Genomic DNA, 16,665 nt, shown 5'->3' with positions numbered 1-16,665 from the left:
GGTTCAGGCAGGGAGTTTTCCCCAGTCTTGCTTACAGATGCCACTGGGAACTTCTACAAAGCTACAGCCCCTGCCCTGCTCCCCGACGGTTCAAAACAGAAGCTGTCACTGCCAGTGCCTTACTCTTCATGTGTTCCGTGGCTCCAGCGAGCAGATAATAAAATATGTGGAAGGTCCTTTCATCTCGGGCTTGCCGGATAGCCCGGGACTTTTCCAGCAAATCTGTCGGCAAGTGTTAAGCAAGCAAATAAGCAAGAAAGAAAGAAAGCAAAACGTCGGGAGCTTTTAAATATTGGCTCTGATGTTTTCACTACTTGCCGTAGTATCTCTTGCATAGGTTCTAAATGGTTTTAATTGTGCACAATTGATTGTTGTTGTTGTTGCTGTCATCATTAGATCTCCACCTTAAGTGCTAATTTCATACAGTGGTACCTTGGTTCTCAAACTTAATCCGTTCCGGAAGTCCGTTCCAAAACCAAAGCGTTCCAAAACCAAGTTGCGCTTTCCCATAGAAAGTAATGCAAAATGGATTGATCTGCTCCAGGCTTTTGAAAACAAGGCCTAAAACAGCAATTTAACATGTACGGGTGAAACTCGAAAAATTAGAATATCGTGGAAAAGTCCATTTATGTAAGCAATTGTTTTCATTAGCTACTGGAGTTTAATATATGAGATAGACTCACGACATGCAAAGCGAGATATGTCAAGCCTTTGCTTGTTATAATTGTGGTGATTATGGCGCACTGCTGATGAAAACCCCAAAGTTGAAATTGTTAATTTGGGGTTCTCATCAGCTGTATGCCATAATCAATACAATTATAACAAATAAAGGCTTGATATATCTCGCTTTGCATGTCATGAGTCTATCTCATATATTAGTTTCACCTTTTAAGTTGAATCACTGAAAGAAATGAACCTTTCCACGATATTCTAATTTTTCGAGTTTCTCCTGTATTTTACTCTCTCACGAGACTACTGACCCATAAAATGAAAGCAATAAACAATGTACTGCAGTCACACAACCAACCAACCAATCAATCAGTAGCTGAACTGGGTTCCACACAGTCACAAAAACCACAAAAAATGAGCCACAAAAACGCAAAATAAATAGCAAAAATAGACAGACCTCAGCGTAACACTCAAAACGGAAGTGTGACACTCAAAATGGAGCACGTTCGGCTTCTGAAAAAAGTTCGCAAACCGGAACACTTTCTTCCGGGTTTGCAGTGTTTGGGTTCCAAGTTGTTTGAGTACCAAGGTGTTTGAGAACCAAGGGGCCACTGTAGTGGAAAGCTGGGGTATGTTACCTAATAAAATTATTTTAATAAAGAGCCCCATGGAAGGCCAGCTGTATCTGGCCTCCTGTCCCCTCAGCTGTCAACTGGGGGCAGCCATTCCATCAGACCATCTCAGTGGGAGAGATGGGAATCAGAAGACTCACTCCATCACTTCCCCCCCCCCCCCGAAAGCCCATCTCCATCTGGCACCTCCCGGTCCCTGAACTGTGACAGCTGTTTCATTCATTATAAGAACTGCTTAAGAATCGCTGGCCGAGTTTGATTTCTCTACCTCCCCTTTCCTCCCTGACCCTTTCCCTTGTGCGTCATGTTTATTTAGACCAGGCTTTTCCCAAACTTGGCCCTCCAGCTGTTTGGGGACTACAACTCCCATCATCCATAGGTAGCAGGACCAGTGGTCAAGGATGATGGGAACTGTAGTCCAAAAACAGTTTGGGAAACTCTGGTCTAGACTGTGGGCAAGGACTGTATTAATAGGTTCTATGTGGGAGCTCTATAAATGCTCTATATTTATATATTACAGCAGCATCTTTCAGAATCTAAGCCAGAGAGAAAGATTTCCCATTCGTGCCAACCTGAATTTATTTTAATTGAATGTCCCTGGAGCAGAACACAGGACCATCTGTATGGGAAGAGGAAGTCTTTCCCCAGCGACATTACCCCTCCTCTTTCGAAGACATACCCTGCATGGGTTTAGGAAGACCACTTAAAAGTCCTTTCTGGGGATGTCATTGGCAGGAGTGGAGAACCTCGATATATGGCCCTTGGGACTTTCCCAAAACCATCTCCCTCATCGACTCTGCTCCACGCCCTCCTTAAGCACTTTTGCCTTGCTGGGATGTGCCTCTTTCTTGCCAGGATAGTGGATGGAGAGGGTGGGGGTGAGCTTATCTGGTTTTTACATGGCTGGAGTCTCATCTAGTGACCTCCTACATTTGTCTCTGGCCATGCCCAGCACCCATAAGTTTCCCCGTGACAGAATGCAGCCCTCAGGTTCCCTGGTCTATTGCAATATCTTGTAGCAATGAGTTCCACAGGTAAGATGTTGGTCCCGCTTCTGGCTTTCTGCTTCGCTTCAGCTGCGATGAAGTTAGTGAGTTTCTTCCTGGTGTTCCTCATTTTCTTCCGTCTTCCCCCTGCAGATATTTAAGCCTTCCTGTATAAGGGAGATGCTCCTTTCCTGTGTCTCTCTCCTCCAGCTCTGCAGAAGTTTCGGCTTTGCCAACGACTTCACTCATTTGCTTTCGATATTTATGCAGAGGATGACTACGGGGATGAATCCGCTCATTTGTTTGTTTCTCTGTTTAAACAAAGCGCTTTTGCACAAACACCGCCCCAAGGAAAACAGCTGCTGGCAGCCACTTGTGCACGAAAAGCAAATTTTTACTGGAAATGTTGACATTTCAGCTTGGAGACTGGGAGCGACCGCCGAGACCACACAACACCGCTCTTGAAAGACCTACATTGGCTCCCAGTACATTTTCGGGCACAATTCAAAGTGTTGGTGCGGACCTTGAAAGCCCTAAACGGCCTCGGTCCAGTATACCTGAAGGAGCGTCTCCACCCCCCTCGTTCTGCCTGGACACTGAAGTCCAGCTCCAAGGGCCTTCTGGCGGTTCCCTCACTGTGTGAAGTGAAGTTACTGGGAACCAGGCAGAGGGCCTTCTCAGTAGTGGCGCCCACCCTGTGGAACACTCTCCCATCTGATGTTTAGAAGACATCTGGGGAAGTTTTTAATGACTGATGTTTTAATGTATTTTTAATCTCCTGTTGGAAATATAGTTCGCCCCCCCCCAAGGTCTGAGGGACAGTGGACCGGCCCCCTGCTGAAAAGGTTTGCTGACCCCTGTCCTAGCCTATTCTCTCCTGTGGCTTAGTGCCCCCACTCTGGGTGGCCAGAAGGAGCTATTGCTGCTCCTCTGGAGCCAGCTGACCTGAGGAACCACGCTGGGTCCAACACATGGGCCTAAAAATCTGCTGCTTCTGGGGTGCCTCCTCTTCCTGACCTGGGGATGAGGAAGAAATATCGGTGTTTCGATTCACACTTTAATGAGAACCTAGCTAATTCTCGCCCTCCCCAAAGCGACGCACAAACCCAAGCGGCAGCCATTCAACATCTGCACCAGGGCCGTCTTAAGCTTATCTGGCGCCGTGGTGCAAAGATCCCTTCGGTGCCCTACACCCCCACGTTTCCCTCCAGGTGGCTCTTCCGGCGGGACGGAGGCTCCAGCCACGGTGCAGCATGGTGGAGGTGGGCAAGGGCGGAGCTGCCGGAGGGGCTGGAGGGTGGCTCCTCTGGCAGGGAGGAGACTCCGGGCGCAGCATGGCATGGTGGAGGTGGATGAGGGCGGCGAGTTGATGCCAGGAGGTGCCACATCCAACCTCTGCCTCTTCCCTGGCGCCCTCCAGAACGTGGCACTGTGGTTCCCGCACCACTAGCCTCTGTGGCTAAGACGGCCCTGATCTGCACCATGAACGAAGGCCGGGATCAGCCCCAAACAGAGACACCCACATCATCCTCCTGCCTCCTCTCGCCACCCGGCCTTGGAAATGTTTGCCTTTCTCAAGCACAACTCTGAGCTCTGAGTACAACTTTCTCGTACTCCTCCAAGTTCCATCCCACGTGCCGAAAAAGGATACAGGTTTCTATGTTTGCTCCCACGATGTAGCCAGTTACGTCAAAGTTGATGCGGATGAATTTGCCCTGTCGGTGATAAGAGAAGACGGCTTTTGATACCTGCTAGCACACCATGAGAATTAATAGGCTTCCCCAGTCAACAACCAGAATGGAATTGGACGGGGGTTAGTTGGAAGGGACTCTGCGCAGAGATATAGTTAAAAAACCATTTTTAGACACATGGGTAGATCTGAATTTTTGAGGGCCACCCCCTCCGGTCACTCAGCTTGCCCCTCTCCTAGATCAGGTCCCCCAGGGATCTGTGTATAAAAGTTGGATCCAGTGGAACTGAGCCTCGAAAAGAGCACAGAGCTGAAAGAGGAAGTCGGAAAGAGCATCATTCTTCCAACTTGCTCCTCCGGCTCTATGTACTTTCCGAGCGAGAAATTAGTAGCTCTCACCACCTCATGACCAAGGGGGCAGTGAAGGGGGCTCACTGGTTTCGTGGGTACCAAAGGAAGACCTTAAGGGAGCACCAAGGAGCGGGCACACTGGTAACCCCTCTCGTAGCTGATGAGAATTGTGATTGCAGCTGTTTTCTGGATTCAAGCAGGGATCTCCTGCTCCAATTGTGCCTATTTTCCAGAGGCCGTCCCAGATTTACAGAAGCCATCCCGATTTCTGATTTGAGTCAGGGACGTCCTACTTTTCCTTAGGACATCCCTATTTTCATCGGAGACATGCCGGAGGGTATGGGACAATGGATATGCTTTAAAGCACTGTGTCGTTGAGATCCATACACCTCGTAGCTTAGTTTCCCCAGAGGCAAATGAATGCACTGGGCCTAGAAAATCCTGTTGGCACCCCATAGCTCATAGTCAGGTCCCACTTGGTCTATACATTTAAAGCAGCATTCTGCCACTTTCAACTTACGAATCGGGAAGAGTTGTCGTTCTTCACGGTTTTGGCATTCCCGAAAGCTTCGAGGATGGGGTTTGCCTGCAGCAGCTGTTTCTCCAGCTCACCCTAAAACGGATTCAAACGCCATTATCCTCAGGAAGCGGACAAGTCTCTCCGCCGTAAACAGTCACGCGTAAGATGCATACAGAGGCTTCGGTCAAGGCGGGTCCAGCCTTGATTCCCTCCCCTGCAGATAAATAATCTCTGTCTTTTTTTAAAATGCATGTATATTGTAATGCATAACGGGCAGGGCTTTCTTTTGCTATGGGCACCGCAATCAGGATTCTACTACAATGCACACAGCGTAGAGGGGGTGTGAAACACAACACAGGGTATTTTATACCGGGGGACAGACATCTAGCCCTCCTTACATTGCTGGACTCCAACTCCCATCATCCCTGGCTATTGGGACTGATGGGAGTTGGAGTCCAAGAACATCTGGGGAGGCCACAGGTGTCCCATCACCCGTGCCTCGCACATTCCAGTCTACATGCATTTTGGAGATTATCTCTGCAAGGGATGGAAATGAGAAGCCTGAAGCGGCCCACAGTAAATGTTGAGCTCTCTGTTTCTTCCTGCCCCTTGTTTAGCCTGCCGCTATCCACCAGCGATCCTTTGGATGTACAAGGCAGCTGGTTGCTGCAGATGAAATCATTTCTTCGGGTGGCCGCAACAGAGGGCAACGCATCTCTTTTCACTGTGTGTCCACTGCTCCATCAAAGGCTGGTGGCGATTTTTTCTGGAACTACCTGCTAAGAACCCCTCCCTCTCCCTCAAACCCCAGACCTAGAGTGTTGAAGCGTTTACTTAGCGAGGGGACAACGCTGTAAATTAGGCAAGGGGAAGAAATGGCCAAAAAAATAAAAATCTGTATGGTAATGCAGCACAAAGCAGATTACGCCACATCTATTAATCATGTTAAATGCAGGGCTTTTGGAAAGGTTGAATATGACAATGCATTATTTTGGGGTTTTTTAAAAAATATCCAGATTCCCCACCCCCTGTGCAAATGCATGCATGCAGTTACACACGGTTGATGATGATGATGATGAAGAGCACACACACACACACACACACACAAGCCATGCAATGCATCCAGGCAGACACTAATTAAGCAAATTCCGAAAGCAGTGACAACAGGCCAGTAAACGGATTTAGGTCAAAGAAAGAGGAAGGCGGAATATCGGAGGCGAATATCTTTCCACAAGAGGAATACTTTGCTTTGGGCTTCTAAACAGTCTCCTCCACTGATCACCTGTGGTGATTATGCATCAGCTCCAGGCGACTAGATAGCAAAACGTCCGTGAACTGGAAGAGAACGGTTTCCTTTTTTTTTTTTCCTTTCAAGCTGTCAATATGGGCAAATAACTACGTTTCATTTCTTCGCCACTAGGCCAGTTGTTTGGGGAGGGGTGGACAGAGGGACTAGTAGCATCTGTAGACTCAGCCGCCAAGCTATGTTGCGCCTAACAGCTGTTCAACTGGCACTTCGCTTCTGGAGTTTTATTCCAGTCGTTCTCTGCCAAGAGCTGAAGGAATACTGGATCCTTTTTGAAACCGGAACTGGACTTTCAAAATTCCTGATGGACAAGGAGCCCCACATGTGAGGTTTCCATTGTCCTTGGGGGGTGGGGGTGGGGTGGACAGCATCAATCAAAAAGGAGAAAAGGCTTCTGAAACCTTGGAGATCAGAATCAGAACCCAAAAAAGGATTCAGGGAACTGTAGTTTGTTGAGGATGCAAAGAGCTACCATTTCTAGAACCCTTAACGGACTCCCATTCTCAGGGTCCTTTTGCAGGAGAGGGAATGCGATCCAAATGTATGGTTTGTACGCAGGCTAGAGGTCTCTGCCGTGTCTCACTCAGCTACTCTTTCCTGCACAACTGGTGCCTATCGCTGCTGCGAAACTGCCCAGTCTGTATTAAATAAATTCCCAAAGTTTAACGCTTAATTCTTTTTTTTCATGGCGATGGTTATAACCTGGCCACTCTGAAGGCATGCAGAAGGAGGTCTGTTGCAGGCGTAGCACAGGGCAGGCAGCAAGCAATGTAAAAAAAAAAACGACCAGCATGCAAGCAAACCGGGATGAACTCAATCGGCTACCACACTGTGATCCTTGGCACACTTTCAAAAGCGGTCCAGTTTGAAGCGCATCACTGCTCGGGGCTACTTCCTCTCGAAACGACACCTCTGGCCACAAGTTTGCTCTTCCGAGATGTGTTGGAAAGAGGAAATTATTCCAGTGCGTGGAACTGAGCAGTGCTACTGGGAAAAGCAACTCTCGTGGCCTCAGTTCTCATGAAGACTGTGATCCCAAGCACACTTTTTTTTCCTGGGAGCAAGACCTGCTGAAATCCGGACCGCTGACTCCCGACGATGGTGCGTTTGAGATCAGGGCATTGGGGGAACGTACACGTGAACACTGGGTGCTATTGTTGCCCTGGGCCATGTGGGATCTTGTCACATCGAACCATTGGGTGACTTCTTCTAGAAGGTGGAGTGCAACAACACCATGCAGATCTACACTCCGTGCCTTTGTAGATATATATATACACACACAACACACACACACACACCAAATAATCCAGTTTACTCACGTAAGCAAAAGATGGACCTTGCTGCAGTCAGATAACACGGCATAAAACAGTTGTCAGTATCATTCCCGTCACATCCCAAAGTACTTTTTTAAAAAAAGGTGTTTCCACCTGAATTCACAATCCATGGCGGCAGGTGTTTATATGTATGTATGCATGTATATTATACATGCAAATAGACACACAACACACCTCCTCAAGGAAAATAAAGGCAGAAGGGCCAACCTGTGGATCTGCACTGGTAGGTTTAGAAATGACCTAAATCCAAACAAATAAATGTTTTGCTCGGGGGCGTGGGGGGGGGGGGAGAGATAGGTGATAGATTAGTCTTAAATTGAGTTCTCCGCTTTTCCACATCAATCTGCCACTGTTCTTTTAAGTCCTCGTGAAAATTCATCAGAATCTGAGTGCGGATTTCTTCTAACAGGTGCATTTTTTTAAAAAACACTTCTGCCAAATACAACATATGCTGGGATCTTACTGTCACCAATATAGGCACTTATATGCATGTTTTACGTTTACAGAACGCATTGCGGCACACGGGAGTTGGCTAGAGAGCTGCACTGCGAAATTTGGGGAAGTGCAGATTTCGGAGGGCGTCTGGTTCGCATATTGTTTTGGGAAATGACGATTGGGCGGGTCCACGTTAAAATATGTAAGCTGAATTGAATTTCTACCTGGTCCCTAACTCCCAACCACTGACCACTGGCCTGACCACTGGCCATATTGGCTGGGGGCTGATGGGAGATGGAGTCCCGCATCATCTGGAGAGCCACAGGTTCCCCCGCAGGCCAGGTGTAAGGAAAGGATCCAGCCCAGGCTCACCCATAGGCTTTAAAGATGGGGAGGGGACTTCCAGATTTCCCCAGCATCAGCAACTCCCCGGGGGGGGGCGCATATGGAAAGCTATGCGCTCTTCTCATGCCTGCTTGCGCTTAAGGAGGGGGTGTCAAACAAAGAGCCCATTTTCCATAAACACACAGGGGTTGTGACATAACTGCGTCTTCTCAGTAATATGTCAGCAATCTGGCAACGAAAGGGGTGCAGAAAATGGCCTGAGCTGCAAAGCGGCCGGCCTGGTCTAGGTACCATAGTTCGCTAAAGACTATATCGGTGCTCCCTAGGAGATACCGTATTTTCCGGCGTATAGGACGACTGGGCGTATAAGACGACCCCCAACTTTTCCAGTTAAAATACAGAGTTTGAGATATACTCGACCGCAGATTCTCCACCCAGCGTATAAGACGACCCCAAACTTTTGAGAAGATTTTCCTGAATTAAAAAGTAGTCTTATACGCCAGAATATACAGTAATTCATGTTGTTTTTGTTTGTCGAAACATAACAGGCTGCTCCATAGAATGCTTACCGTGATGCTGGTGTCCTTCTTGCCCTTGTGAGAGGAGGCCACGACAGCCAGATACTGAATGACTTTCTTGGTGTTTTCCGTTTTGCCAGCACCAGATTCCCCTCTAAGAAGAAGAAGAAGAGTTTGGATTTGATATCCCGCTTTATCACTACCCGAAGGAGTCTCAAAGCGACTCACATTCTCCATTCCCTTCCTCCCCTACAACGAACACTCTGTGAGGTGAGTGGGGCTGAGAGACTTAAAAAAAGTGTGACTAGCCCAAGGGTCACCCAGCAGCTGCATGTGGAGGAGCGGAGACGCGAACCCGGTTCCCCAGATTACGAGTCTACTGCTCTTAACCACTACACCACACTGGAGGAAAGGAGAGGAGAGGGGAAGATAGCATTGCATTTCTCTCCCACCACTTAGCAATCAGGGAAAGGGAAAAGGGAAAGGAACCCTAGATGTTTAAGTCCAGTCAAAGGTGACTATGGGGTTGCAGCGCTCATCTCACTTTCAGGCCAAGGGAGCCGGTGTTTGTCCACAGACAGCTTTCCGGGTCATGTGGCCAGCATGACTAAACTACTTCTGGCACAACAGGACACTGTGATGGAAGCCAGAGCACACCGAAACACCATTTCCCTTCCCGCCACGGCGGTACCTATTTATCTACTTGCACTGGTGTGCTTTTGAACTGCTAGGTTGGCAGGAGCTGGGACAGGGCAATGGGCTTGTGCATTGAAGGGATTCGAACCGCCGACCTTCTGATCGGCAAGCCCAAGAGGCTCAGTGGTTTAGACCATAGCGCCACAAGCTGAGTGTTATTCTGCTTCCACTAGGGGAGAGGGAAGGAGGGAGGGAGGGAGAGACTAGACCCAGCCAAAACAAAGCCCATTCATTCTGACCTCTGCTGGCCTCCAGAGAAATACTAGATTAAACTTCCTACAACATACTCCATAAATTTGCACAGCAATGGACCTACTGCCTTTCTGCTCTGCCTCTGAGAACTCATGCGACACCACGCACGCCAAACTGTGAGACCTAGCAACAAACCTTTCTAGGTCCCGTGCAACATGCGTGTGGAAGCTCAGGCCCATGTGCAGAAACTGCCTTCTTGACCACTGGACCCACTCTCGGTCTCATCCGCTCACTCCGCCAGAGCCTGTCTTCGCATGCAGGTAAAAGGTAAAGGTAAAGGGACCCCTGACCATTAGGTCCAGTCGCGGGCGACTCTGTGGTTGTGGCACTCATCTTGCTTTATTGGCCAAGGGAGCCGGCGTACAGCTTCTGGGTCATTTGGCCAGCATGACAAAGCCGCTCCTGGAGAACCAGAACAGCGCACGGAAACGCAATTTTCCTTCCTGCCGGAGCGGCACCTATTTATCTACTTGCACTTTGTCGTGCTTTCGAACTGGTAGGTTGGCAGGAGCAGGGACTGAGCAACAGCTCACCCCGTTGTGGGGATTCGAACCGCCGACCTTCTGATCGGCAAGCCCTAGGGCCTAGGCTCTGTGGTTTAACCCACAGCGCCACCTGCTGTTGTTTAACCCACAGCGTCTTCGCATGCAGGGGAAGTCCCTAACTCATTGAGGGTTTGAGACCCATCGGCTACCCTCACCTGGTTCAGCCGGCCAGTCGAAGCCGTTCCCTGGGATTGTGGCTGCTGTCACCTGCTGACAGCTTCTAGGAGCCACAGGTGAGAGCTGAGTTTTGTGTTCCATTCCACCTTTTGTCCAAGGAGCTCAAGCAACACTTCTGCTGCTCTCCATTTTATCCTCTCAGCAACCCTGCGAGGTAGGCTAGACTGAGAGACAGCAGCTGCCCCAGAGTCACCCAGTAGACTTTTGTGGCTAAGCAAAGGACCTAGTTTAGCACTCTAACCACTATTCCACACAGGCTTTCATGCTGCTTGCCACCTATCCAATATTAAACTGAGAGGTGTCAGGAGTCCTTAAGGGCTGAAGAGCTTTCTGCCTTGATTCCAAGTTCCTTTAGACTTGAACGCACATCTTTAAAAAAAAATTGGGGGAAGGTTGTGGAAACAACACGAAGAGATAGATAGCTATCGCAGGAGTGCATAACCAAGCCTTAAAACTTACTCATTTGTCTGGGATGCCGTCCAGGGGTTTGGAAATATCCACCGCTGGGCGTTTGGGCTTTTAAACTTCCAAATATTATTTCGCATTCTCTCCAACCTGGCCCTCAGTCCCTGTCTGGCCCTTGATTCTCTCCCTAGGGCTACATATCCTTCGCAAGCCCTGCTTTGCACCTTCCTTGAATGTTTTTGCCTGACTGGAATGTGCCCTTCAACTCTGAAAATGTCTCTCGCTTGCCTGGATGGAGGACCGAGGGGACAGGGTGTATAGAAAGTAGCCAACTGAACAAAGGCAATATTTACATCTGTTGCTGTCCCTGTTCTCGCCTCTGCCCCCGCCCACCATTGTCATATGGCCCCCAGAAGCTTTCACAGAAGGGAACGTGGTCCTCAGGCTGGGAAAAAAAGTTCCCCGTTCCTGTCATAAAAGCAGGGGCAAGACGGTTGCATCCGGGATAACGGTCCCCAATTAATTTGCCTCCCAAACATCCTCTTGTATTCCTGAAGTGAAGACACAAACACATGAAGAAGAAAAAGAAGAAGAAGAAGAAGAAGAAGAAGAGTTTGGATTTGATATCCCGCTTTTCACTACCCGAAGGAGTCTCAAAGCGGCTAACATTCTCCTTTCCCTTCCTCCCCCACAACAAACACTAGCCCAAGGTCACCCAGCAGCTGCATGTGGAGGAGTGGGGACACGAACCCGGTTCCCCAGATTACGAGTATACCACTCTTAACCACTACACCACACTTGGAAGCAAGTCCTTTATGTGTAGGGTGACAGGGAGAGTGCTAAGGGAATTGATGCATTTTCTTTTTTAAAAAAGAAAAAGAAAAAGGAAGGACATTTGCAAAGGAGTTAAGAGTGGATCTGCCTGAGGTTCCTTTGATCTTGGAGCCGTTCCACCAACTTCGCTCTGCTCAATTCCTTTTCCTAATTAGGAGGTGCCTTTTCTTCAAACGCCAGCCCGCAGATAAATGTCCATGCGACAGCCCCACATGCGCACCCAAGAGGAGGGTGCTTTGCGTTGGCACCAAGCCTTAAGAAGACTAGGCGCTGTTTCTTCCTAGGGTGCTGCTCCTTGGGGGAAGCCACGACTGTTCAAAGTGCTACAAGCCTACTTTAAGTTCGGTTTGTTAAGGGTGCTGTGAGCTGTCCGGAGACCCTCCACGGAGCTACAATTCCCAGAGCTCCCAGGGAAGGAGGGCTGACTGTTAAACCACTGTGGGAATTGTAGCTCTGTAGCAAACTACTGCCCCTAGTAGGAAAGCTGTGGCTTCTAAATATATGGTGAGTATGTTGCTTAACTGGTGCCTGGCTACAGCATAGCCATTCCTCCCAAACAAACTAAGGGAAAACCCCACAAGACTAAACAGGTTCACACAGACCATGCTTAAAGCATCGAAAGGAGAAGTAAGTCAACTGTCCCCCGTCCCCACTAATTCCCCTGGCATACCACCCAACCATTCCACCACGTACCACAAAACCTCCAGATAAAAACCTGGCAAGCCAAAGGCCTTATACCGCCTAGCAGACTTCTACAAAAATACCAAAGCCATATCAACACAAAGAAATACAAGACAAACTAGGGGGGCACCCAAACGCCCTGGCTAACACACCACCAACTGGTGCCTGGCCGTCGCTGTTAATGAGGCCAGATGGACCATCGGTCAGATCCGGCAAGCCAATGCTCCTGTGTTCTTAAGGGTGGATGTGTGAGCTCTCTGTCCAAGCCCCAGTGAAGTGAACAGCTCTGGTGCAGGATAAACTCTGCCTAAGGACCCAGCCTCTTTCTTCTTCTTCTTCTTCTTCTTCTTCTTCTTCTTCGTTAATAATTTTTGTTGATTAATTTTGTTTAACAAAAAAGAACATCTTAATCCAACTGTTATTGTGTAACGTCACACAATAAAATTTACATACAGCATTATCTTGTCTGTGTTTTGTTTTTACTATCTTGAATATTATCAAAATTTTATATATATATATATATATATATATATATATGTGTGTGTGTGTGTGTGTGTGTGATGGAAAGTTGGGAAATGTTGGGAAAGATGGAGGGCACAAGGAGAAGGGGATGACAGAGGATGAGATGGTTGGACAGTGTCAAAAGCTGGCATGGAAGCAAAGCTGTTATTATATGTTTGCACATATAATCTCGTGTATATATATCCCATTTTCCGACAAATTTCTGCTTGGAATTTCCTCTAAGATTATTAGTTAATAGGGCCATTTCAGCGAATTCTTGTAATTTACTCTGCCATTCTGAAATTTTTAGCAGTTCCTGATCTTTCCATCCTTTTGCTACCAATGTTCGGGCCGCTGCTATTGCATACAGAAACACTTCTCTTGATTTGTTTGGGATTTCTTTGCCCACCATACTTAACAGAAATATCTCAGGTCTTTTAGCCTCTTTCTTCAAATGGATTCTTTGGGCGGAATGATGAACCCTGATCTCGCACAGTTTCAAGTCGGCCTGCAGCTTCGCATGGGGCCCGAAGCTGAAATATGTGCATGTTTTATTGATAAAAATTAAGTGTTCTGGGAACGGCTCCAGACTAAACATGCCAGTTTGAAGACATTTGCGTAAAAGGCTTTCGCATAAATCTACTTTACATCCTTGCTTTTTGGGAAGACCAAAAGCGTGCTTTTTAAAAAATACATTAACTTCACTTATCATACTTTAGCCATCCTCCTTCTTCCACTGAATTTCCTTTGCCCGAGGGCAGGGAAGTTTGCCGGAGACCCTATTCCCCCCCCCCCACTCCCCAGTTCTGAAATCAGAAATCTGCTAGGCAGACTGAACTGCCTACCCTGCAACATCACAGCAAGGATCCCCTTGTTGGATCCCGCTGCAAAAGCCCATCTAATCCAGTATCCTGTTTCTTAAAGGGGGGGTGGAGAACAACTAGATACCTCTAGCAAAGCCAAAAAGCATGGCACGAGAGCATGCATTTTAATATTCTGCTGGAAGCTGCCCAGAGTGGCTGGGGAAACCCAGCCATGTGGGCGGGTGTAAATAAATTATTATTATTATTATTATTATTATTATTATTATTATTAAAGACAGCCAAGCAACTGCTGCTCAGATATACACTGCCTTTAAACATGGAGGCTCCACAGCCAATCCTTTCTGCTGTGTCATGGGGGTGTCTTGGCTGTCTGCCCTCGCAGACTACGCAGTTTGGAAGGGCGTCAAATGTGGGCGCTTACAGACCGCTGCTATTTCCGAGTGACAGCCAATCGCATGATGGCCTATTTAAATTGCACAATCACGGTTGACAAGCCAACATTCCCACTCCCCCCCCCCAAAAAAACCCCAGACTTTTTGCAGTAAGGAAAGTGATGCAGAAAATGCACTGGAATGTGTGGAATGAGGCTTACCGGTACTTTGCACAGTGCCCTCCTGCCTCCCAGCAAACAAATCAAGGTGAATGTTTAGCAAACAGGTAATCTGGAAGAGGCTGGCATCTTAAAATCTCCATGCGGTTAGCCCCACCCCCACCCCCACCCCAAGGGCTGCCAATAATATTTAAATATTGCATCGTAAATGTCACAGCTCTGTGCCATTGCCCAGACTTCGCATGAAAAAGATCTCTGGTTTGATCCTCAGCGTCTGCATTGAAAGGGGCAGGTGGAAGTTGATGCTACCGGAGAGCTGGGGAGATCTGCTGCCCATCAGTCAGCAGTACAGGACTCAACGGACAACTAACCTGCTCTAAAGCAACTGTCAGGAGTGCCTGCAGGAGCCAGGCCCCGTGACCAGCAGGGCTTCGCAGGACTGGGGCCTTCCTAAGTTTGTTCTGGAGAGGCAAGGCGCGGCCGCACAGGTGAGGCCACTTGGTAACTCACTGCACCTGGTGTCAAGAGCCGGGAAGGGATATTTCCCTTCAGCTCTTTGCCACAGCAACACGCTTCTTGCCTTGCTGCGTCTGGCCTCTTGATTCCTGCCTCCTGCTTCCTGATCCTCGGACCTCGGCTTCTGGACTCCTTGCTTCTCGACCCTCGGACCTTCGCCTTCGTGACTCCTTGCTTCTCGACCCCCAGACCTTTGACTTTCTGCTTCCTGGCCCTCGGACCCCTGGTTTCTGGACTCGCATTCCTGCTCCCACCCCGCCATCTTGCCCCCGGGTCCTGATGTCCTCTGCCGGGACTTCGTTCACCCGTAGACCGGACCGTGACAGCAACTTCCTCCATTCCTAAGTTAATTAACCGAAGTGTTCTGTGAGCCCGAAGTAGCCACTTGCTAGAGAGGTTGGCCACTGTCCCTCTGGGTGAGTCAGTACTCTGGCCTATCCAAAAGCACACCCAGACTCGGCGCTTCTTTTCTGGGGGGTATGCAGGCAGGGGTATGCATACCCCTAAACATTTTGTCAATCTTTGTACTTTGGTCCATTTACTGTATTTATTTTTCCCAATTTGAACTATAAAATGGTGATTTTCTTGAGTAGCTCTAAACATTTTTTCTAGGGGGAAAAAAGCACTGCCCAGACAAGAGACTCACAGAGAAAACACTCCTTTGAAAGCAGATGTTTCCTTTAAAACAAAAAACCAACCTATTACTGCTAGCGAATCTACTTTTAGCTGCAAGAGTGAGGAAGTGGAGGTGTCTCCCATTTTAGTTCCCAAACATCAAAGCACCTTGGAGTTTGGAGCAGCTGGCGCCGAGCATTTCTGGCAAGCTATACCTGGAGCTTGTGGTCAATCACTTGGCAGCAAAGGGTTTGCTATCCAACATGTAATAAAATCTTCCCTGGCTCACTGATAATGCCCCAGACCGCAGCGTCACCCTGCACACCTCCCGTTCGCACCAGTCCATTAAAACGGAAGGTAAATACAGGGCATGGGTGAATCTGTCAATACTGGTTTCTCAATTTTTCAGTCTTAAATTCAATTATCCATGTTTCCACATCAGCTTGCATTTTTAAAATAAAAAAGTCCCCATGAAAATTCATCAGTGTGATTTTCTCCTAATATCTTCCTATAGAAATAAAAACGTAATGCTGTCATCAGGCAGCCTGCCCTGGAGGATGTGTAGGGCCGCATCACAGTCTTGGATTAGCAGGAAGTCAGAGCACAGCCACCGTTGGAGGATTTGTAATGCAGCTCCCAGAGTGGTTTAACAGTCAATCCCTCTCCCCATGGAACTCTGGGAATTGTAGCTCAGTGATGTGGAGAATAGGGGTCTCCTGACAACTCTCAGCACAAACTACAGCTCCCAGAACCCTTTGGGGGAAGCCACAGCTGCCTAAAGTAAGGTTACTAGACGTCCCCGTTTCCCGGGGACAGTCCCTGGATTTACAAATCAGTCCCCTGACAAAATCCATCTATTTAGTAGGAGGTTGAAAAGTGTCCCCAGATTCATTGAAAAAAATCTGGTAACCTTAGCCTAAAGTGGCCTGATACTTTGAACGTATAGTGCAAATACAAACATATTTCAGTTACAGGTGGGTAGCCGTGTTGGTCTGCCATAGTCAAAACAAAATAGAAAATTCTTTCCAGTAGCACCTTAGAGACCAACTAAGTTTGTTCTTGGTATGAGCTTTCATGTGCATGCACACTTCTTCAGATACACTGAATATATCTTTCCAGTCTATTTCTGAAATTTCTTTGTATTAAGACAGCTACTTTGAGATCTTTTATAGAATGTCTATAAAAGAAAGAGAAGTGGCTGAATTGCAACTAATCACCAAACTTAAAACCATGGAGAAACCTGGTCTGAACAAAGACATCGGATTCTTATCTCATTATACATG

The 16,665-nt window shown here is 47.9% G+C and overlaps 1 protein-coding gene across 2 annotated transcripts in view; it reads right to left on the bottom strand.

Annotated features, from left to right (window-relative positions):
* MYH11 (myosin heavy chain 11) overlaps positions 1-16,665 on the bottom strand; it is an 85,842-nt gene that overhangs the window by 43,678 nt on the left and 25,499 nt on the right. The window contains exons 5-9 of one of the 2 annotated variants that reach the window (XM_033166682.1): positions 8,838-8,940; positions 7,474-7,494; positions 4,849-4,941; positions 3,939-4,002; positions 124-222 (exon numbers count right to left, since the gene is read on the bottom strand). In XM_033166682.1, coding sequence (XP_033022573.1) covers positions 124-222; positions 3,939-4,002; positions 4,849-4,941; positions 7,474-7,494; positions 8,838-8,940 — 380 coding nt within the window. The remainder of the gene's footprint in view (positions 1-123; positions 223-3,938; positions 4,003-4,848; positions 4,942-7,473; positions 7,495-8,837; positions 8,941-16,665) is intronic. The other variant, XM_033166683.1, reaches the window with a different exon arrangement.

This window comes from Lacerta agilis, chromosome 13, assembly GCF_009819535.1.
Source record: "Lacerta agilis isolate rLacAgi1 chromosome 13, rLacAgi1.pri, whole genome shotgun sequence".
Lineage (NCBI taxonomy): Eukaryota > Metazoa > Chordata > Lepidosauria > Squamata > Lacertidae > Lacerta > Lacerta agilis.
Note: the sequence above shows the minus strand (reverse complement) of the source record. Positions and strands in the feature narration are given on the sequence as shown.